This window comes from Macrosteles quadrilineatus, unplaced genomic scaffold (genome assembly GCF_028750875.1).
Source record: "Macrosteles quadrilineatus isolate MER2022 unplaced genomic scaffold, UCM_ALF_1.0 Scaffold_8__2_contigs__length_117827958, whole genome shotgun sequence".
Lineage (NCBI taxonomy): Eukaryota > Metazoa > Arthropoda > Insecta > Hemiptera > Cicadellidae > Macrosteles > Macrosteles quadrilineatus.
In genome coordinates, this window is record NW_026542601.1 from 115,840,226 (window position 1) to 115,863,543 (window position 23,318).

Here is a 23,318-nt window from a genome sequence, read left to right on the forward strand (position 1 = left end):
ATGCTATAACTAGGACTAACTAGGTATTGCTATTCCATTGTTGCTTACAACAGGATAATGGAACACGGTTCGATTCGTGTGATTAAAGATTGAATGGGTCAAAGGGGAATAATTATTTAGAATGAGTAAAGTAGACAACAGTTTTTGGAAATATGTTTTGGTAGGTAATGAAATATTTGTTTCACCATACTTTAGAACAAGGGAAATTGTTTCCCTATTTTTGAGCTAGTAGATTTATTTCAATAAAAACACTTAGTATTACTAGTTTAAAAGCCTATTTTTATAACTTTAAAGATGTCTATAAACTTAATTCCCTTCAAAACCTTGGGTTTGTACTAAATTAGTAAGCTTATTAAATATATTACCAAATTTATTACCACGTATATCTCCTTTCACCTTTTTATTATATTGGTTAAAGGCAAACAACTGAATCAGGAACGGCTAACTTTTATGAAAAACTTTTACAGCATGCAAAGTAACAGGTTTACAACATACACAAAACTCAAAAATACGTATAAGGAGATCTGGTGGCTTGACAGTGTGAATAAACATACTAAAGCTGCTTGACGTATGTGACAAATCATTTTGTAACGGTACATGTCAATCAACGCAGAATATGACGGTTAAAAAACTAATATACTATGTTTACTAAACATATTTTTAACCAAACGTCAGCTAAAATATTTGGTTTACTCGTTTTCAACGGTTGATTCTGATTAAAGTAATGTATAATACACTGAAACCCAAAGAATTTCTTTAAAATACTATCCGCTAAGCATAAAAACTTAATTAGTTTTGAAAGTTTGATAACAATTATTGCTTGGTACAATTAATAAAACCACTACTGTACTTATTTTACAAACCTGGAATATGCAAGTATAATAAAATTTGTGATTTATCCATGTATTGATGCTAACCAAACAACTGATCAAGGAAAAACATTATTTATTTAACATCGTTGGATTAAATAGTGTTAAATTAATATTCTTACCAAAATCAAACATAGTACTGTAGTATCAAACATAATTAGTAATTTGGTATTTCTAGTTTATTTTCTTTTTTTATACCAAATTATTTCCGAGCTGAACATAGAGAAGATTTAGTGTCAGCAAAAGTAATTTATTTTAAATAATACAAATATTTAGTTAAAGTTTCCACCAAAACATATATATATAATCTACATCTATAAAATATTACACTGGCAATAATTTCCTAACTTTGGGATGATTACAGTTTTCAGCTGTGGTAAACACATCTATAACCAAATATATTTAATACAATAAATGCAAAATAAACTAACAACCTTAGTTGATAAAGATACTTTTAGGTTCATCACTTCCGTCTAAGTTTGTTGTTTTCACAACAATGAAGGAGGTCAGTCAAGTCAACAATGGTCTTATTGATCCCAAATACTAGACTCAATGGGTTAATGAAAACGGCCTTTGTTTTGGGTATCTTCTTATCATGCTCAATCAAAATGGAAGGAGGAAAATGCTATGGGCTAATTAATATTGTCCCCTTGACCGACATTGTCGAACAATGCTTGTAGCGAACCTCTTCAGGGATATGTTTCCTTGTGACATTGGTTTTTCAATATATGTATCCATATAATTTTTTCGATTGGTATTAAATATACATGCGTTTCTACAAAGAAAACTAATATTTGACCATTTTCACCAAAAGGAACGGTTTTGTGGAAAAGATCAAAATTTTACGGGTCTGGTAATTAAATAATACTACTGTGAATAAACTATGCTAGACCCACGGAAAGCCAGTGGTTCGGATCCCTTTAGGCTTACCAATAGTATGTATTTTGATCTAGTTTAAACTTATGTTCCCATAATTGTAACTAGATATGTTAAGTCCTGTTCATTTGAATATACAAATAAATTAAATTTAAGCCAAATTGAATAATCATTGATTAAATTTGCCAATTCTATCAAGTTTTTTGTCGTATAAAAGACATAATTTGTTTAAAATATTTTTCAGTAGACAATTAAAATATGAAACATGAATTAAAAAACCAAATTTGAGGTACAGCTTACAATAGTAAACAGTAAACAGTCATCCCACTAATTTCCAACCTAGTTGTCTACCGCTTTTAAAGGACACTATGTATTAATCAAAACCTATTATATTTTTTCCTGTTATAACTATGTGTCCTTAAACTAATCCAGAATTTAAAGCGTTTCTATTAGTTTTGACGTGAAAAATCAGGGTCAATTACAGTATTATGTCCTAACAATACCAGGTCGACACGTCACAAACTCAAGGTCGAACTTGTTAGCTCCTGAAGAAGGCTTTCCACAGTCTTGACCTTGACCATGTAATCTCTAGCTACTAGTGACGTAGAAGGCTCGTCCTTCTGGGAACAAGAGCTTCATTTCTTCACGAGAAAACCAGGTGTGAAATAATTTAGTTACAGCTCAATTTGTCTGGTTGCGTATTAGTATGTGTTTCTAAAATTATTTTAAAATGCAACCAACTTAATATTTTGACAACTTTAATGTGTTTTCCATTTTGGAGGGCTTAAGACTCACTGGATTACATGCATTTCGAAAAAAAAATTAAGGCCTTTTATACACCACGGAGAAATTGTTTTTAATCATGATTTGCCATGTACATTATCTGCACTACTCAATTTCACTAACTTTGATAGTAATTGATATTGTTCATTGTGTCGATGTTATATTGTTGTCATAGATAATAGCTCAATGTTGCACCATAGTTAGCTACTTTGTTTATACTTTGTTTTACTTTTCGTACATAACCATAAATAACTCAACCTAATAGATAAATAAATTGGTAACAAGGGTTCGTGTATGGTTCAAAAGAAGATTAGTGACATTTCGGGAGCAAGCTTTCAAATGTAAACAATTTACACTATGTTAATTTACAACCTATTCAGCTTGACGAATTACGCACTATAACAAAACATTTATTTCATCACAAAGTGTTATTGCAAACCTAACTCGTTTTTAAGTTAAATTCGATCTTACTTGTAAAATAATTGTTATGAAAATATTTTTGTTGAAATATTTCATTTAAACCACAGATGATATATTACGTCTCGTCATATATTATTCAATATCATTTTCTACCAATCAAATTGATCTTGATGAAAATCCCTCTCAATCCGAAGTTCCTGACTGGTAAAAAAACCTAAATGAGTTCAAAGGATGTTATAAATAAAAGTTCGTCTGACGTTCAGGAATTTATTCGGGCAATGAACATAAGTGGGCAGACATTCTCAGACAAGAGCCTGACCTAAATTAAAACTTCCAGACGGATTCTTGCTGTGATAATTTGTTCGCCGAGCCGACACAAGTCTCAGAGTAAAATATAAATCGAGCGTAATATTTTAAATCATTTGTAAAAATTGTCTTTTAATCTTTACGCTTCCAACATAGTTTGATTTGTGGTTACTCTTATTCCAAAATATAGGATGGAATTAATTGATATGATAAAAAGTTCATGTTAATAAATTGTGTTTAGTAACTAGATGTACAATTATCGTTGGAGTAAAAAAGTTTTTTACAGATTTTTTTTTTTATTTGAGTACAACATAGCTGTAAGTAATGCTGGGAATTGATGAAAACGTGAGAATGAGTTTTTACTTACATATATTTCTGTTATAGTGTATTTTTGCTGTAATGCTACAATATTTATTAAATGCACTAGATTTTGTCAAAGCTTAGATTTTAACTGCAAGCGTTACTTAATTCTACTATTGAATCAAAACCTGTTGTTGTTAACATGTTGCATGGGTCTAAATATTGAAAAAACCTTACTAATTGTTTTAGCCAATTAATTCAATATACTTTAAGGATGAAACTGTGTGGTGTCTTTTTGTAACCAAATAAAAATAACAACTAAAAACTGAAGATACAATTCAACAAAAAATAAAGTTATATTCCCTATAAACTAAATTAATCTTATAAAGGGGTCAGTAAAATCAATATTGTATTGAGTCAACAGCACAAAGCCTTGGAGAACCACTGAAGCAAGTTTCACCTTGAAAACACTAAAAAACTTCAAACCACTAATTACTGAGATAAATAACTCTTTTGCAAGGACTTTCAGACTCGATTGAAATAATCTTTTTTTTTAATTTTCCACCGTGAAACGTCCTATATTTGTATCCAAACAAATATTTTAATTTACAGTTATTTACAAACAGAACTAATGCATATATCACTAAATAAGGCATAATAAGGCTGACAAGTAATGTTTTATTATGCTTGTAACATGAAGTTTTTGTTAAAACCATTTGAACGAGAAGCAGACAGTAGATCAGGAGAAAGCAGCGTTCCTAAATCGAGAAACCGTTTGTCTGTATGTCTCCTTATCTCACGTTTTGTTTTTCTAACAGGAAAGGTTTACTGTTTGTTCTTCTTTCTATTTGCCAACGTGGGAAAATTCTGCGGGGTATTCCTATTTTAGTTTTACAAAACTACAGGAGAAGTTCGGAAAAGATGTCTACTGTATTACGTTAAGTAGTCTGCTAGTACGTTTAACTAGTCATAGGTAATATACTTTTAATGATAAGTATATTTTGAAAGATACTCAAAACCCCTTCATAATTTGAAGAAGATAATTGCTGAATTTGTTAGGTCAATAGCACAAACACTATTAGAAATACAAGTACACAACTTGTACAGAACGTTTATACGCACGGATATTAGAACAGATAAATGGCTCATATGTAAAAACAAATGACGTCGCCGGAATGACTGTGAAATAATACTCATAACATCTGTGTTATGGATATTTTCGACAGTTCCATCTATGTATGAAAACATAAATGTTCACGTTTGTGCCAGTGACGCTACTTATATATGTTCAAATGTTATATTTTTATTTGCATTAAAAAGAAATGTTAGAAAGAAATTACGATGAAAGAAATGTATAGAAAGTACTTAAAAATACGTCTAATAACACTTGGAATATATGTTTACGCCACACTACATTATTTTGACGAACTTCCCACGCAAGGATTTAGTCCAGAAAACAGCTGTTTGCCGCCAGCTTATTTAAATGGGGTTTCATTGCGTAATACTGTTCTGCAATGAGTTTTGCCGGACACCAATGAGCTGATTATACTGTATTTGCGTGGCAATGATTTAGTTATAAACAAAAACATAACCTCTCTTTAGAGGTTATGACTAGTGATGTTTAGTCCGTTAGTTGGTGGAAATATATAAGGATTTGTACGAATTAAGTAGTATGGCGTAAACTATCGCACGTAACTCGTCCAAAATGTGTGTACCGGACTCGTATGATGGTAACGACCACACTCGTCCGGTAAACACTTATTTTCAGGACTAGTAACGTAATATACTATTACACTTATACTGACGGTATCAAAAAATCATAATTGGTGATCGATTTCTATTGGACACTCCAACCATCACCCAATAGGTGAATGAGTGGAAAAAGTAAGTGCGTATGGTAACGACCACACTCGTCCGGTAAACACTTATTTTCAGGACTAGTAACGTAATATACTATTACACTTATACTGACGGTATCAAAAAATCATAATTGGTGATCGATTTCTATTGGACACTCCAACCATCACCCAATAGGTGAATGAGTGAAAAATAGTAAGTGGATATAAAATCTACATATGCATTCAAATTAAGTTCTGTTGTTTGACAAAGCTAAGTCGATTAACAGGTTTAGACTATACGTGTTTATATATTTAACTTGTGATTTTAATACTTTATTATGTAATTTTACCGTTGATAAAGTACAACAGTAATACAAGTTGCCCTCAACAATTAATCTAACATTTCACGTCAACAATGGACGATCAACAATTACAAATCCACACAACGGTGACGGCTACTGAGAATGACAAACACCTGGCTGACGCTTGTGCTGACGTTGACCCACATATATCACGTGATATATCAGACTCAGCATTTTGCTGATGCAAGACATTTATATCGGAGGTCAAATGCTGAAGTACTACAACAATGCGGAAGCTATGAATCAAATACACAAACTAAACGTTTGTACTTCAGGTATGATAGAGCAGTATTGGTGTGTTTGAGTTGGAGAAATAAATTTGTAATTTTCATACGCTTAAATATACAGTTTTAAATATATTTCACAGGTTTTCTGTCTGTTTAGGAACGGAGTATGGACCTTGAGTTACAAACGTTTTCAAGATACTGCAATGTTCATTGTTTCTGTTGCCATTTGTAGGATTATTGTTATCAGCTGAGTTATAAAGTTATGAATCATCTGCTATTTGGTTTGTTTACATGATTATTGTTTTTGTAAATAAATAGTTTTTGGTTGAGTTTACTTAAATGAGTTTTATAAATTAATTATTCTATATTGGCGACGAGAAAATGCCGAGGAAAACAGACCAATCTCAGTATAAGAGTGTAATTGATTTTAGTAACATGTCTTGCATACAAGATAGAATGAGCAGATTTTCATTTAAAGAGTATAATAGTGAACAATTGTGGGAAGACTACATAGCTCGTTTTGAGTTGACCTGCAGAGTTAAGGGACTGGGTGGTGCTGACTCAGAAGAACAAGCGGCTCGGCGAGATCTTCTATTGGCAAATATCGGAGAGGAGCACCTCAGGGCACTGTCGGACCAGATGTATCCAAGGGCCTGGGAGGAGTGCACCTACGACGAAGTCAAAGAGGAAGCCAACCGGTTGTTCAAGCCTACAAGGACCCTTTTTGCAACAAGGTTTGAGTTTGAAAGAGCTATAAGAAAAGATGGTGAGACATTTATTTTGTTTTATAACAGATTGAAGTCTTTAGCTAGAAGTTGTAAATATGGAGATAGCTTAGATGAACGAGTACGAGATAGGTTTGCAGTAGGAAGCAACTGTCCAGAATTTGAAGTCGAAGTCAGACAAAGATGGCCCGAGGGAGTTGATAACCGAGGTGAGCGTGTTAAGTCAACAGTAGTACTAGAGTTAGCTCAATCCATGGAACGTGCGAGAGAAGAAGTTTCCAAACATGCGTGTAAAAATGAGATTTTCAAAGTAAGTGACAGTAAGGAAAAGAGGAAACCAGAGGTACAGAAATCTACTGGCTTCAATAGGTGTTATAGATGTGGGTTTACACATGACCCTAGTGAAGATAGATGTCCTGCTATTTCTGCTGTGTGCAAGAAATGTTCAAAGAGAGGCCATTTCGCAAGAATGTGCAAAAGTAAAAATAATTTTGTCAAGAGAACAGATGGTAATTTGAGAAAAGTAGATGATTCTTGTAATCAAACTTATGATGATGAGTGTAGTTCTGATATTGATGTTAGTGGTACACAAATTAGGTCAGTCAAGAGTAAGGTTCCCAGAGCTACAATAGATGTAGAATTGAACGGGTATAATGTTAGAATGGAGTTTGATTCCGGGGCTCGGGTAAGTGCTATAAGTTTGTCTCTTTGGGATAGGATAAATTCAAGTGGCGAATCTCTCAAAAAGACGTCTGATGTCATCACTGGCTATGGGAAAAATAAGCTAGAAGTCATGGGTAAGGCTTTTGTGGACGTTACTTTACGTAATCGTACTAAGCGATTGCCGGTCATTGTATTACTAGAAGATGATGTTCCATTATTTGGGTTGCCGTGGAGTGTAGCTTTCAATCTTAATTTGCCTAGAGAAGTAATGGTTAGGCGTATTGACAATGGAAAGACAAGTAGTAAAGAGGCAGGTAAGAACGAAGAAAGTTATAGAAAAGAGTTACAAAAAGAAGTAGAGGCATTAACTCAGGAGTTTTCCGAACTCTTTCGTGATGAGCTAGGAACGATATCTGACTCTAATGAAGTCATCCATCTAAAAAGTGGAACAAAACCTGTATCTTACGGGGCACGACGAGTTCCATTCCCCTTAAGGGAGGCAGTGGAGCGAGAATTACAGAGATTAGTACAGGAAGGAGTTTTGGAACCAGTGGACCCTTCCGAAACACCGATAGAATGGAGTACCCCAACAGTTAACGTAGACAAGGGCGGAGGTAGAGTAAGAATCTGTGGCGATTTTCGTACAACCTTGAATCCAAACATCGTCCCGGAAAGACACCTCTTGCCAACCTTTGATGACTTGACTTCCAAATTAACTGATGGAAAGATATTTTCAGTCATAGATCTTCGAGACGCGTACTTGCAAATGAAAGTACACCCCGAGTCACAAAAGTATCTGACAATAGCAACTCATGTAGGTTACTTTCGCTACAAAAGGTTGCCCTTTGGACTTTCCTCGAGTCCGGCAAAATTTCAAAGGTACATGGAAAGTTTACTAAAAGGACTTAATGTCGGAGTTCTACTTGATGACATAATCATTTCTAGTAAGGATAAGACTACCCATATAACCACTCTTAGAGAAGTTTTGAGGCGGCTAGAATCAAGTGGAATAAGAGCAAAACTAGCAAAATGTAAGTTCTTTCAGAAATCTGTAAAGTATTTAGGTCATACAATAGATGGGAATGGTATTCATCCCTCCGAAGACAAAGTTGAAACCATAAGACACGCACCAAGGCCAAGAAACGTGAAAGAATTACGAGCTTTTCTAGGAGCACTAAATTTTTACGAAAGGTACATACCTAATCTTCATGCGATCGCTTCGAACTTGCATAAGCTGACTGGTACGAAGACTAAATGGAAATGGACTGACACCGAACAGACGACGTTCGACAAGTTGAAGAATATCCTGTCATTAGAGAAGACATTAGTTACATACGACATATCAAAGCCGATCATTATTGAATGTGATGCTTGTGAACAAGGGGTTGGTGCAGTGCTGTTACATTTGATGCCGGATGGAACGGAAAGGCCAGTCATGTACGCCTCGAGGACACTAACGGAAGCAGAAAAAAGGTATGCTACAGTTGACAAGGAAGCGATGGCGTTAGTTTTTGCAGTGAAGAAGTTTAGACAATACCTCAGTGGGAGACATTTCAAGGTGAGGACGGACCACAAGCCACTTGAAAGAATATTTGGAATGCATCGAGATCTTACCAAAGTAGTAAACAACCGCTTGGTTCGTTGGGCTTTGTATTTAATGGAGTATGATTTTGAGATCCAGTACATCAAAGGACAGGATAATTGTTTGGCTGATTTTTTGTCTAGATTTTCACTCAAGACACAAGAAGTATTGGATCCAGATGAGAGAGAGATTCGAGCATTGGTTCAGGAGAAAATCGACGTAGTTTATCCAAATCATGAACTTGTACTGGAATATAAGAAAGACCCAAATATGAAGAAACTTATAGACTACCTGGAAAATGGTTGGCCAAAAGATACAGGAAACTTGCCACCATCCATGAAACCATATTGGAATAAGAGAGAAGAGCTGACATTAGAAAACGGTATAATCATGCGATTAGGAAGAATAGTGGTGCCACAGATTTTGAGAGAAAATGTATTAAAAGAACTCCACAAAGGACATCCTGGAATAGAGGCCATGAGATCCCTATCAAGGTATTATGTATGGTGGCCTAATCTGAATAAGGATGTCGAGGTTTATGTCCGTAGATGCCACCCTTGCCAGAGTAATCGATCATTTGACACAGAAGTACCTCTATATCCTTGGAATGTGCCAAGTGATCCTTGGGAGCGAATTCATCTCGACTTCGCAGGTCCATTCGACAACCGATTCTGGTTAGTAGGAATCGATGCTTACTCAAAGTGGGTTGAGATCGAAGTTATGGACCGTACGACAACTGCTGCTCTTGTAAATAGATTGAGGACTTGGTTTTCGAGGTACGGCGTTCCTAAAAAAATTGTATCCGATAATGGCACCCCCTTCACGTCCCATGAGTTTAAGACTTTTTGTAAGAACAATAACATATGTCATGTCACATCGGCACCGTATCATCCAAAAACCAATGGTTTAGTAGAGAGGATAATCAGAACCTTCAAGAGTAGATACAGTGCTTGCAAACAAGAAGGTCTCAGTTCATCACTTGCACTTTTACAAGTGTTGCTTGCTTATCGAAACACTCCACAAAAGACCACAGGACAACCACCATCAGTCCTTTTCTATGGTAGAAGAATACCAACAGCTTTGGATAGGTGGAGGTGTAATAGCAGAGAGAGAATAGAGAATCAAGTGTGGCGACAGAAGTACTACCACGACTTAAAATCTAAACAAAAGGAGTTTTCTGCCAAACAAGAAGTGTGGGTTCAAAATGAAACGAAGAAGGGCTGGAGACCAGGAACTGTACAAGAAAGGACGGGAGAGCTATCATACAACGTTTTAGTAGGGGGAGATATAAAGAGAAACACGCTGACCAGTTGAGAGCAAGAGAAGGTGCAACTGATCCACCTCAATGGAAAATGCAAACGGAACCTGAAGATGAACACAGTTTCGGAAATTCAGCCTAAATTGGGTGGGGAGAAATGTAGGATTATTGTTATCAGCTGAGTTATAAAGTTATGAATCATCTGCTATTTGGTTTGTTTACATGATTATTGTTTTTGTAAATAAATAGTTTTTGGTTGAGTTTACTTAAATGAGTTTTATAAATTAATTATTCTATACCATTGAAATAACAGTTCACCTATAATACAAAAGTGATGTTGAAGAACCCCTCCCCCCTTTGAAAATTTTACCCTTTAATAGGCCTATCATTTTTCTATCGTCACCACGAATCAAGAAAATATCTCAAAATTGGTGACTTCAAAGCCCTAGTGAAGGTTAATTATTACATACTGTATTTGTAAAGCGAACGTTACGCTTAAATCTGTGCAAAATATAGACTATTTTGATACGTAATTGTGTAGAAAATGTATAACCAAAGTAGGGATATTAACAGATTATGACTAACTGTATACACTACAGATCCTTTTGAAAATTACAGATACATTGAAGTGTACATCAATTGCAATTAGTTTTGACGATTTGGTTCTGATTGAAATGAAACTTGATTGGTCACATAAACTATGACTAAATTATACAACAGTTGAATATAAAATGTCTTTTGAACATTTTTCCATTTATAAATACTCGTCTAGAGTTAAATACACAAACAGGGCTATAATTTGATTGATACTCATTATTTTTGCTGAAGCGTTAGATTTATGACCAATGTATTTAACGTAATTTGTTATCTTAGGATATAAAACATTGCATGAAAAACTATCAGAATGGCGTTTAAACTAAAAAGAATTTTATAAGATTTTATACTGCACAACAAAGATTTTCTGTTTTATGATTTGACCTTAAAACATAACCTCATTCACGTTGATCATTACCAATCAATCTATTACATTTTTCATAAGTTTTAAATACTGAAGTAATTTAACTAAAGAACATTTTTCAAACCTTGCTTTTGTCATATAATCTACTAATCATCCTTAAACATTATCACTGAGCAGGCAATTCCGTAAAAATAAAGATAGAACATAGTGTAGTACTAACCTAACCACAAAAATCATGAAGATACAATCGAAAACATACCTTTAACAGTCAACGTCGTAGGACATAAACTTAACTACAAGTCAGCTGTTCTCAAGACTCTCAGCTGTCTGACTAATGATCACAGCTGATTGTTGACTTGGCCTTGACTATAGTTGGTGTTTAATGCAGCTAAGGTTAACAACTGAAACCGAGTTCGTTAACTTGCGTGAATCGAGTTTTTCTTAGGAGAATAATTCAATGTATTTTTTCCGGCATTATTTTTTACTTTGATCATTAGTAGTTTTAAGTTTCTTATAATAGGAATAAGTTTATTTTGTATTACTACTTGAAATAAAAAATAAAAAAATCTGAACACTGTCGATCAGTGAAAATAAAAAATGGTATTAATAAAAAATAAATGTTTTGAGTCATCTTTACAATGCTGTTTGGTAAAAACTTGCAATGAAATTTTAATTGTGGACATGTTTGTTCTACAACCAACTCATCTCAAACGCTTAATATTTTGTTATGTAGGCCTACGGAACATATGGAAATGGAAGTAATGTGGTGTTTATTCGTAGACCTTAACTTCATTTTTTAATTGTTTAAAACATTGAAAAAATATTAAAAAGGTTTACAGATATTCCGTAATTTACGTTGTTGCACATGATATTGTATTTACGTTATTGTGACAATATTACGTGTGCACTTAGTACAAGCTCCAGTAATTTATGTAGGCATTATTCTTAAAATTATCAAAGTTCTTAAAAAACGTTACTATGAATGATTGTTCTTTTTTCTGATGCAGCAAATGACTAACAAGATATGATACAAATATACCTTACTCTATATTCATTCAAATGTAAGTAAAATATATAGTTAATTTACCGACGAAACTTTAGAAACATAACCTCTTTAACCTCCTTTTACAATACTAATGACAAACAATTTAAGTTTCGTTATAAAACCTACTAATGATGTAAAACAACTTACCGTAATTATATCAGGAAACGATTACCAAGTTTGAACGTAGCAAAAGGGATCAAACTGTAAAATTACTGATTAACACAAAAACCACACATATTTAAATTTAAATTATTGTTCGGTAAACACACTAGAATGTAAGTTCCATTGAAGGCCTGTTCCCACACCCAACTACACACTTCAAACCCAACCGGCTCCCTGCTCTACTCCCAGCTAACTGGGGGACTGACTATTAAAGTACATGAGTGTCCGGTCTACAACAGTAGTCCTGCATGCTACGTCACGTGACAGCATTGTCAGCTGTTCATTAGACCGTGTCCTGGATCCAGTATTGCTGTGTGTTCTACATTCAGGTAGCTAAATGAGTCACTGGTCTACAACAGTTAGTAGTCCTGCATGCTACGTCACGTGACAGCATTGTCAGCTGTTCATTAGACCGTGTCCTGGATCCAGTATTGCTGTGTGTTCTACATTCAGGTAGCTAAATGAGTCACTGGTCTACAACAGTAGTCCTGCATGCTACGTCACGTGACAGCATTGTCAGCTGTTCATTAGACCGTGTCCTGGATCCTGTATTGCTGTGTGTTCCACATTCAGGTAGCTAAATGAGTCACTGATCTACAACAGTAGTCCTGCATGCTACGTCACGTGACAGCATTGTCAGCTGTTCATTAGACCGTGTCCTGGATCCTGTATTGCTGTGTGTTCTACATTCAGGTAGCTAGATGAGTCACTGGTCTACAACAGTAGTCCTGCATGCTACGTCACGTGACAGCATTGTTAGCTGTTCATTAGACCGTGTCCTGGATCCTGTATTGCTGTGTGTTCTACATTCAGGTAGCTAGATGAGTCACTGGTCTACAACAGTAGTCCTGCATGCTACGTCACGTGACGGCATTGTCAGCTGTTCATTAGACCGTGTCCTGGATCCTGTATTGCTGTGTGTTCTACATTCAGGTAGCTGAATGAGTCACTGGTCTACAACAGTAGTCCTGCATGCTACGTCACGTGACAGCATTGTCAGCTGTTCATTAGACCGTGTCCTGGATCCTGTATTGCTGTGTGTTCTACATTCAGGTAGCTGAATGAGTCACTGGTCTACAACAGTAGTCCTGCATGCTACGTCACGTGACAGCATTGTCAGCTGTTCATTAGACCGTGTCCTGGATCCTGTATTGTTGTGTGTTCTACATTCAGGTAGCTGAATGAGTCACTGGTCTACAACAGTAGTCCTGCATGCTACGTCATGTGACAGCATTGTCAGCTGTTCATTAGACCGTGTCCTGGATCCTGTATTGTTGTGTGTTCTACATTCAGGTAGCTAAATGAGTCACTGGTCTACAACAGTAGTCCTGCATGCTACGTCACGTGACAGCATTGTCAGCTGTTCGTTAGACCGTGTCCTGAATCCTGTAGTACTGTGTGTTCTACATTCAGGTAGCTAAATGAGTCACTGGTCTACAACAGTAGTCCAGCATGCTACGTCACGTGACAGCATAGTCAGCTGTTCATTAGGCCGTGTCCTGGATCCTGTATTGCTGTGTGCTCCACATTCAGGTAGCTAAATGAGTCACTGGTCTACAACAGTAGACCTGCATGCTGGGTCACGTGACTGCATTGTCAGCTGTTCATTAGACCGTGTCCTGGATCCTATAATACTGTGTGTTCTATATTCAGGTAGCTAAATGAGTCACTGGTCTACAAAAGTAGTTCTGCATGCTGCGTAACGTGACAGCATTGTCGGCTGTCCTGGATCCTGTAATACAGTGTGTTCCACACTCAGGTAGCTAAATGAGTCACTGGTCTACAACAGTAGTCCTGCATGCTACGTAACGTGACAGCATTGCCAGCTGTTCATTAGACCGTGTCCTGGATCCTGTATTACTGTGTGTTCTACATTCTGGTAGCTAAATGAGTCACTGGTCTACAACAGAGGTCCTGCATTCTAATGTATAATAACACAGTTAAACTCTACCAGAATAAATAAATTTATTATTTAAAACACCTTGAAGTTAACTGATAATATTTTGTTATTATACTCAAAACACCTATTGACCACACCTAATAACTATAATCTAAACTAACCTTACCTAAGGATAGTTAGGTTAGGTTAGGAAGATTTTGTTATTTAAACAGATTTAAATCTTATTTGACAGTCGATTTATCGGTTTGGTCGGTGTAATACTAAAAGTACCTAACTTATTTTTGCTTACTTTTTTTCCATTGCAACTACATGATACTAATAGAAAAAAATATTACTAAACGATATGTGAAACTTCAAGTAATTTCTTTCCAACTAAGTATTATCTACTACATTGTACAATGTACTGTACATACACACACGTTTCCTCCAGTGCAAATCTGAAGCAGACTGTAAACTTAAATCGCAATATCCTCAAGGATGCAGACAAACATCAAGTTATATATTACCACAGCCATGTTATATACACAACCTACGAAGTGCTGAGTTCTCTACGTGTCGGTAAACATATTTGCTCCTGTTACGGCTGAGGGATCATACAGACGTTGCAATAAACCACTGGATCACATGTGGTATTAGACTTGAATACTTAGTTGTGAGGTATTAAATCTGCTAACAAACATGTATCAAATTATGTTTAAATAGTACAGTGCATTAAAATGTTTTGGAGATTTATATAATCAAACTGTTGGAGATGTGGATGGTTATTGTAATGCTTAAAAATTTTGTTCTTGAATTTTGCAAAAACATAGATCCAGGTTTTAGGTTACTAATGTTAAGCATAGCCTTCAGCCACTTTTTAATTACACGTAATCACGGATATGATTCATAGAGGAAGAATTACGTTATTCCCGTGTTCAGTGTATCGGCAGTTGGACTTAATGGTTAAGACATATCAATATTTAAGTTGTATCTGACTATAGTTCTATAAATACACCTCTTTGTAAGAGAAAGGTTTTTATCTTAAAAGTATGGAAAAGTCTGTAAACCGTAAGAACCCAATCAAGTACTATTATCCAAAGTACATCCTAAGTATAGTTGTCTGAGCATTATTTAATTTAACTAGCCAACTTCAACTGCATTTAGTTTTTCTCTATGTCTAAACTATTCCATAAGTATTGTAGTAGTGAGTGAGTAAGTAAAGATTATACTAGTATGCCTACAGGTGTAATGGAATTGAAACACATTATTTGCATTAAAAAAACTACGATATGGTTTAACCTCTTCTGGTACTCCATTTTTTTATAATGTATGTTTTGATGCCATAGTCCTTTTCATGGTTATAGCCTGGAATAGTGTTCAACATTAAGGATGTCCTAGAGTGGGTCACGGATATAATCCACTGTTGATTAACGGAATTTGAACCCGGTATCTGTGGGACCGAAGGCTCCCACTCAACCACTAGACCAGCTCTATCCCCTCGATGTTATAGTATTAAACAACTATATTATAATACAAATTAAGACTCTCAATAACCATTTTTACTGAATTCTATAAAAATTAATACTTTGCTTGATTATTTTTGGTCACTTCGTGTATTTAAGTGGCGTTTACAGTTATCATTCAAAATTGTTGTATATTTACTTGGAATCTTTAAATATTTTCAAGAAAATCCCGCTAAAGTTTTGGGAAACCCCTGTATTTCTAAATGGTAAATAGAAGAATCTCGACGCTTGCAAAGCACACAGTGCCTATTTTGAAATAATCCGAGATTTCCTTCCATTACTTATGATTAGTCAGCACTAACTAACTGTTATAGCTCTCCTCTATACATCCTAGTACAACTATTGTTTATTAACTTAAAGATGTTGAGATACTTAGCACTTAAATCAATGTGAAATTGCCGGTGGTATCATCATTAAAAATCAAATGTATTGTGAGCAACCTGGCTCAATTTAAGATCACAAGGGTTCGTACCTGAGGTCCCGGATTCTAATCTCACAAATCATTAATACTTTATAGCTAAGTAATAATTCCGCGATCCTGTGAACCTAGCATATGCGGAAACAATTACGATATGTTCACTTGTTTTAAATTTACACCTAAAGGTACATGATTTTTATAATATTTACACTTACCAAGTTATCAATGATATTCCAACTGGTTAAGACAAAGTTAGCACTACACACAATTCACTGTAATCACAAATAAATGGCACTTATTTTTCTACATTTTAAATTCCAAAAACCTTTTATGGATACAAAAACAATAGATAACCTCCTTGTTAAACGCTACACACTTGATAGGAGGACGGGAAGGCACTGAAAGCTATGCAGCGTTAAGTCACGGACGGGTGAAAGTTCCTGAAAGACCTTATGCAACCTACTTCCTAGCCTTCTACCGTTTAGACCATTTCTGAATGGCTGCAAGTGGGGAGAGAGCTGGTCTAGTGGTAGAGCGCGGGGCTTCGATCCCCGAGTCCCTGGTTCAAGTCCCGCCAATCACTAATGGATTCTATTTATGTGATAATTCCGTGACCCTCATAAGACAATACTAACGGTAAAATAGTTCCGGGCTTGAGCCTAATGTCCGATGATGTGAACGTAGGACATTGAAAAAGTATTACTTCAAGTACAGTTATAGTTTCTTTCACAGGCTTGAGTTAAGATTTTGGCACATGTTTTTAGTTCACCGTATTTATCAGAGAAATAAAACGAACTTTGGAAACGATACTAATACTGGTAAAGCATGAGTTTGATAGGGCTGCATAAATGTGACGTTAGAATTAAATACGATGTATGACAAAATTATCATACATTTTAATACAAACATGATTTTTGTCATAGATGTTTTGTCATCAAATAGATTTTCTTGAAAAAAACACCGTAGTGAGTTTAATTGTGAAAACCTAGATATTAAAATCAGAATATGACTATCCTCTGTCTCACGATCATGGATAAAAATAAGGTTTTTATTTTCCTGAATTACTTAACTTATCAATAATGTGCATTCTATAGTGTATCTTATTTTTTTACTAGGCCTAATGATATTTTTGTCCACAATAGTGGTATTTCTTACTGAAAGCTTTTACGCTTTAATCATTTCTTTTTGGATCGCAAGGGTTTATAAATCTACTATTTACCTAAATTCAAACTTCTTGCAACGAAGTCCGAGACGCTAATCTAGGCAAGCAACATACCAAACTACCATAAAACATAAATATTATACCAACACAACATACATGTATGCTTTATCACCTTATAGTCCCAGTCTTAGTTGGCTGCATTAATACTTTTTTTCATATTTAAGAGTAACGCCTTTATCTTTGCAGATACTTTACGCTTGATTGTTACGTTGAAGAGAAGCGTTTGAGCATGGCAGGCGTCAGATTGTGTTCAACAATACGTTCTAGGTCATATTTAACTATATCATCAAACATATCCGAACAACTCAATGTAAAAAATGATGGAGATTTGTATAAGTGTTCACCTTCAAACATTTGATAGTTTTTTTAAGAAAGGTCGTTTCTTGATCGTCACTTTTCGTCGTAGGATTAGCTTATGTGACTATATTCGGTGTAGTCTATGTCAGTTTAAATTGGTTGTGGAACCTTTTCTTTAGAGTCAGCGTCTTACGTTAAATAAAAAAAAAAAACATCCTCTTATTACTTCAAGAGTAAAAAAATAAAATCTTAAGAGAAATGTTCGCCTTTTTATAATGATAACCATGTTATGCCATAAACATATTTCATAGCATTTAATTTTACTTCGTAAAAATAATTTTCCTTTAATTCTAATTTTGAACGGTTGTCAGTTTCAATTTAGTTATTTTTACATTGTTATTATATAATACCAGCAAATTTTATTGGGCAGAACTGAACCCGGCGTCAACACAGAGAAGTTAAACTACCTTTCTTCTCTGTGGCGTCTACTACGGATTTGTTTGAAATCAAATATATATTTATTTGATGCGCTATTTCCGGGGACATAACATTTTAATTTAGTAGCAACCCTAATGAATTAAGTTTTTTTCACAAATCTCTCTCAATATGTACTAAAGTAATAAACTTGTATTTTATAAAACAAAAAAACTAAAAATTTACTCTTTTATTTAATCTTGTACCTTTTTTTGCGTATTAATATTATTACTAATGAACGGAAACAAATATTTCCCTAATAATAGCTGTAATTATTAATTTGAACGAAGGTGCCAACAACCAAGTGGGATCTAATGTGTGGTTAAAATCCAGTAGTGATATGTAATGTTATTAATATTTAAATGGTGATCACATTTTCCCTTACTGATTAGTAAAATATAAGTTTCCTGAAGTTTCGGGAATCAGGAATCAGACCACGTCTTTAGGTGGGAAATTAATATTTTTAGATAATGTGACTCCATTCCAGGCAGTTTCCGGTTTGTGTATTAATCTTGATATGTTCCACTAAATTCCCATCTAAACCATCATCACCTGAGTCAGATTCCATATTCCAAATTACATTTAAGATTGATCGCAGGAGATTTTATCATTTTAATATGTAACATTGTAAATTCTTAGCTAACTATGTTAAACAAGTTCAACACTAGTAATTAATTATAGGCAAATATCAAGAAAGCACATACAACTTTGTTGTGGTCCCGATATTGTTTGGCTACGTTCGTTGCTTCTAATTCTGTAGTCTGTAGCGCCTCCAAGTTTGCTTCCACTTTGTATTTGACAGTTGTGTTGCCAAGAAGCGTTGAAAAATAGCAGGCGTCGTGTAATGTTTGACACCGAGCATGTATGTTTTTTTTTTCTAGAGCACTGTATACATCACCTTGACAATTTTGTTTAAAATTTATTTTATAAGCATACTATATGCATGCTATACTCTACGATGACGTAGGACTCCTGTCCCTACGATGCCGCTGACTGACAACGCGGGCGCGGCCGAACGTAGAAAATTATAATACTTAAAATGAAACTTTTAAAAATCGGGTTTTTACCCCTTGACGGATTTTGGGTCGTTACAACTATTATCGGTTTTTCTAGAGCACTGTATACATCACCTTGACAATTTTGTTTGAAATTTATTTTACAAGCATACTATTATCGTTTTATTTCATGAATATTTCAACATTTCCAGCAATAATTTTGTAAGGTTTTTATGGAGCATTATAACTAGTATTTTAATTAATTAAGGAGTATTTTGAAATGTTTTATATAAATCATGATACGATTATTTATCCCTAGTCAACATACACCTATTAAGGATCAGTTTAAAGAGATTATTAAGAGCCAAACTTAATTTTCCTTTGTAATCTTTTGGATGAGCATATCAATCAACGATAGTCCTACGCGCAACGCAAGAATTCATTCGTTTTAATAAATGTAGTACGGGTTTCCAGCTCCCAAGACTAAATCAGTATTAAAACCACTACAAGAAGGCTTAAATATTTTAATGACGTTATCCGTTCGAAGTTTATATTTTCTATTTTAACATACAATGATATGTTTATCGATGGTTGATTCTGGATTTGAACCATACATTTTGCTGACATTTAGTGTTAGGTGTATACAAAAGGACTTGCTTTTACTAAAGCCTAAATCAGGATTTGGTACTAATTATTTAAACATTTGTTGGTAGTTTTAAGGAAGAAAGTATTCCAAATTAAAGAAAACAACCTAAAGTTTTTTATCGTAATCTATGACACTAATAAAGAATTTTTGTGCTTGAACTTTCCGATTGTTAACAGACTGTACTGAAAAAAAACTTTTAATCTTACAGACCTAAGTCCTATTATTTTAGGTGAATCGGTGGCTCAGGCGGAAGCACAACGGACTTCAGGCACAAGGCAGTGATGTCGTGGCATAGATTTAAGGAGTAGACATGTCTGGGGGAGCGAGCTGGTCTAGTGACTAGAGCCACAGATAATATAACCCCTAGAGCGCAGGACTTAGTTCAAGATGTCCTGGATTCAAATCCGCCCAATCACCAATGGATTCTATCAGAGTGATAATACAGCAACCTCTAGGTGTAGCCTGAAGTAATGTGCAAAGCAATCCCGGGCTCATGCCTAGCGTCCTAGGATAAAAAAACTCCTTTAATCTATGGTTGTGGGCTCGGATTGTGGCACCTACCCTACCACTACTAACTGTTTATCAGTAGACATCATCCTTGTACTTTACAAGCTCACCCCTTAATTGCTGGATACATTCAACGCACAGCTAGTTTTTATTTTTTCTATCTATCTAACAAGCAATTGAAACAGTTGAAAAGTAATTGTTACATAAACATTAAGGGTTAGAACATATTTTACGTAAGACAAATAACATTTATAAACGTGAAAAATCTCGATTCACTTGAAGTTGGCACAGCTTGTTATCATTTGACAATATCGGCACATTATTCCACTAAAAGGCTTTCAACAGTCGGTTGGCTTCGCAAAGAGCATCTCTATTGAGCAATCATAACTCTAGCACTACAACGCATATCAATACTTGAAACTTTAATTGTGTGTCTCTGAACATAAATGTTTTCTTTAAAAACATACAATTTCTTCACTTGTATATGAGTCTCTATAGTAACATATTTTAAAATAGTTAAACTGTATTAAGTATTATAGTTTTGTTGTCTACGTAGTATTTAATTAAATTAAACTTTAACCACACTGGTAAATAGTTAGGAACTAGGCTTGGATTCCTTGCAAACAAAAAGATTAGTTTTGATAGAACATTTTTCTTTGTATATTTGTGCCGATTTCTTGCGGAACACAAAAATGTGAGTAAATGGTTCTTGAAAGTAGGGATAGTTTTTTATCAATACATATAGGCAGCAAACTATTTTATATTAGCTGAATTCACTTTTACTCATGCAATAGCATTTATCATCCTATTAATAAAAATACCTCAAAACCCAGTTAACCATGAATAAGTGATACATTATTAAATATTTTAGAACTTTGATAATGTATTTCCATTTAATGTATGTACCTATGTTATAATGTTTTACAGTTAGGTATAATGTAAATATACCGGATCATATATGTAAGAATTTAAAATCACATTTAATAAAAAATACCCCCGCCGCAGCAAACTTGCCGTCTAAGCGAATTTCCATTTGGCTGAATTGATTTTCAATTGATCTATTTCATAACATTAGGTTTAACGAGTACCTAGGTTTGCTGCTGCAAGGAAACTAATAAAGTGTGTTTTTAGTAAAATATTGATAGCTTACTATAAAATAAATAAATTTGCCAAGTTTGATCAAAATATATCCATAAACAAGCAAACTACAACATTTTACAATATTCTCCATAAGAATAACATGGTAATTTTAAATTTACAATTTTTTTAGTTTTCTCCGTAACCAATAACCGTACAAAAACACTTTGATATACTGAATTGTTTGTTTTTTAAGCTCTTTAAGAAGGTTTAGAGACAAATATTTGAACGAATGGTGTTTTTGGCCTCTGGGGACGTCAAAATGAAAAAGTAAATAGGTCCCGGGCCTAAGTCTTACCATAAGACCTACGGTAATAACATACGGTACTGTCATTGAAATTCTGTGTTTGAATATTAGCGAATTTCCCTATAGGGAAGTTATAGGGAAATTCGCTAATATTCAAACACAGAATTTCAATGACAGTACCGTATGTTTATATAACAACGCAGAGTAAGTCATTACCGGTAGTTCTAGCTAAACAAATGTCTGTAGTTTGTGGTCATTTCAACAAATTGAAACAGGCAAGTTTAAATGTAAACCAATTTAATTCGTCCAAATACCACGAAACAGCTTCAATTTATACAACAGATGTAGACACTTTATAGATACGTGTTGTATTTTGTATCTACAGTATTTTCTATACAAAAACTCAGTCGTTTAATTTATTTGGCTTACAATAATTGAAACAGCATTAATCGTACGGCCATAAATAATTTAACACGGTTTTTAAATACAGGGCATAAGCAAACTCTCTGGGAACCTTTAATACATTTGTTCCTTGGGTCTAAACAATGTAAAAACACCATATAAACATGGATCCGACATTCCTGGTATCTTGTTTTTTACTATCTGGTTACTATCTGGTTACTATCTGGTTTTTTACTATGTCTGTATGGGATTTTTTCCAAATATATTCATAACTTTTTAACACCTAAAGCTCTTGATTTTAAACTTAATAAATAGGTAGTGATAGACAGTACCAATATTTGCGTATATTATTTAAGGTTATTTATTTAGTAAACGTATACTTGTGGCCCTAAGTATCGTTTGACTTCGTTTATTATTTCTACATGTGACCAGACTGTAGCGCCTTCATGTTTGCTGTTACTTACGCTTAGCAGTTGTGCTACCAAGTAGCGTTTAAAAATACAGGGCGTTCCATAATGTTTGAAACTGAGAATGTGAATAAATACTGTATAGTTAATAATGTATTCTTCCTTCAAAGAGCCAGTTTTTAAATTTTATTTATTTCTATATACAGTTAGTCCTATATAAATGTTTTTTATTTAATTAAATGTATTAATTTTTGTTAAATGAAAGTTAGTATTTTAAACAAACTTTGAAAACATTTAACTTACACAAGGTGCATGAAAAGGAACATTTGATATATTTTATTCCATAATTAGCTTAACATTTTAAAAATATAATAAGTGTAATATTATTTATTAGATTATTATTAAAAAAGTTGTATAATTTGTATTCCTCAATAAAATATATCGAGATATAAAGTTTGCTGTTGTATTTTTACTATAAGATAGTAAAAAACGTTTTGAAACTGTATTTCGGTTGTATAGATAAAAGTTTTTTTTTTTGATAGCTAACGTACTATGTTGAATAAATATCCACCATAATACGCGAAACACGTTTTAAAATATTTGCTGTATTATAAAGTTTTGATGGCATAGATTATTCTTGATATGAGTTTTTAATTAAAAGAGAACACTGAATTCTCATTTAAAGAGTCATTTTTTTATATACCTGCTAACAATATAGTTTTGCCGTTAAGGTTTAGTTTTAAAACGTTTGTTCTATGACATCTACGCTAAGTAAAAGTACTATAAATAT

At 34.2% G+C, this 23,318-nt stretch overlaps 2 protein-coding genes across 4 annotated transcripts in view; one reads left to right on the plus strand and one right to left on the minus strand.

Annotated features, from left to right (window-relative positions):
• LOC129001802 (lazarillo protein-like) overlaps nt 1–16,503 on the minus strand; it is a 34,290-nt gene extending 17,787 nt beyond the window's left edge. For 2 of the 3 annotated variants that reach the window (XM_054429249.1, XM_054429248.1), the window contains exon 1: nt 12,360–12,565. The gene's annotated coding sequence lies outside the window, so the exon portion shown is untranslated. Of the gene's footprint in view, nt 1–12,359; nt 12,566–16,409 lie in introns of those variants that run through there. The other variant, XM_054429250.1, reaches the window with a different exon arrangement.
• On the plus strand, nt 6,438–10,265 carry LOC129000687 (uncharacterized protein K02A2.6-like). The gene has a single exon (XM_054427648.1). It carries the CDS (start codon nt 6,438–6,440, stop codon nt 10,263–10,265), a length of 3,828 nt encoding a protein of 1,275 aa, XP_054283623.1.
• Nucleotides 16,504–23,318: the final 6,815 nt, after the last annotated feature.

Excerpts from the sequence above, each read along its gene's own strand:
- LOC129000687 (XM_054427648.1), top strand. The coding sequence starts at position 6,438 with ATGAGCAGATTTTCATTTAAAGAGTATAATAGTGAACAATTGTGGGAA.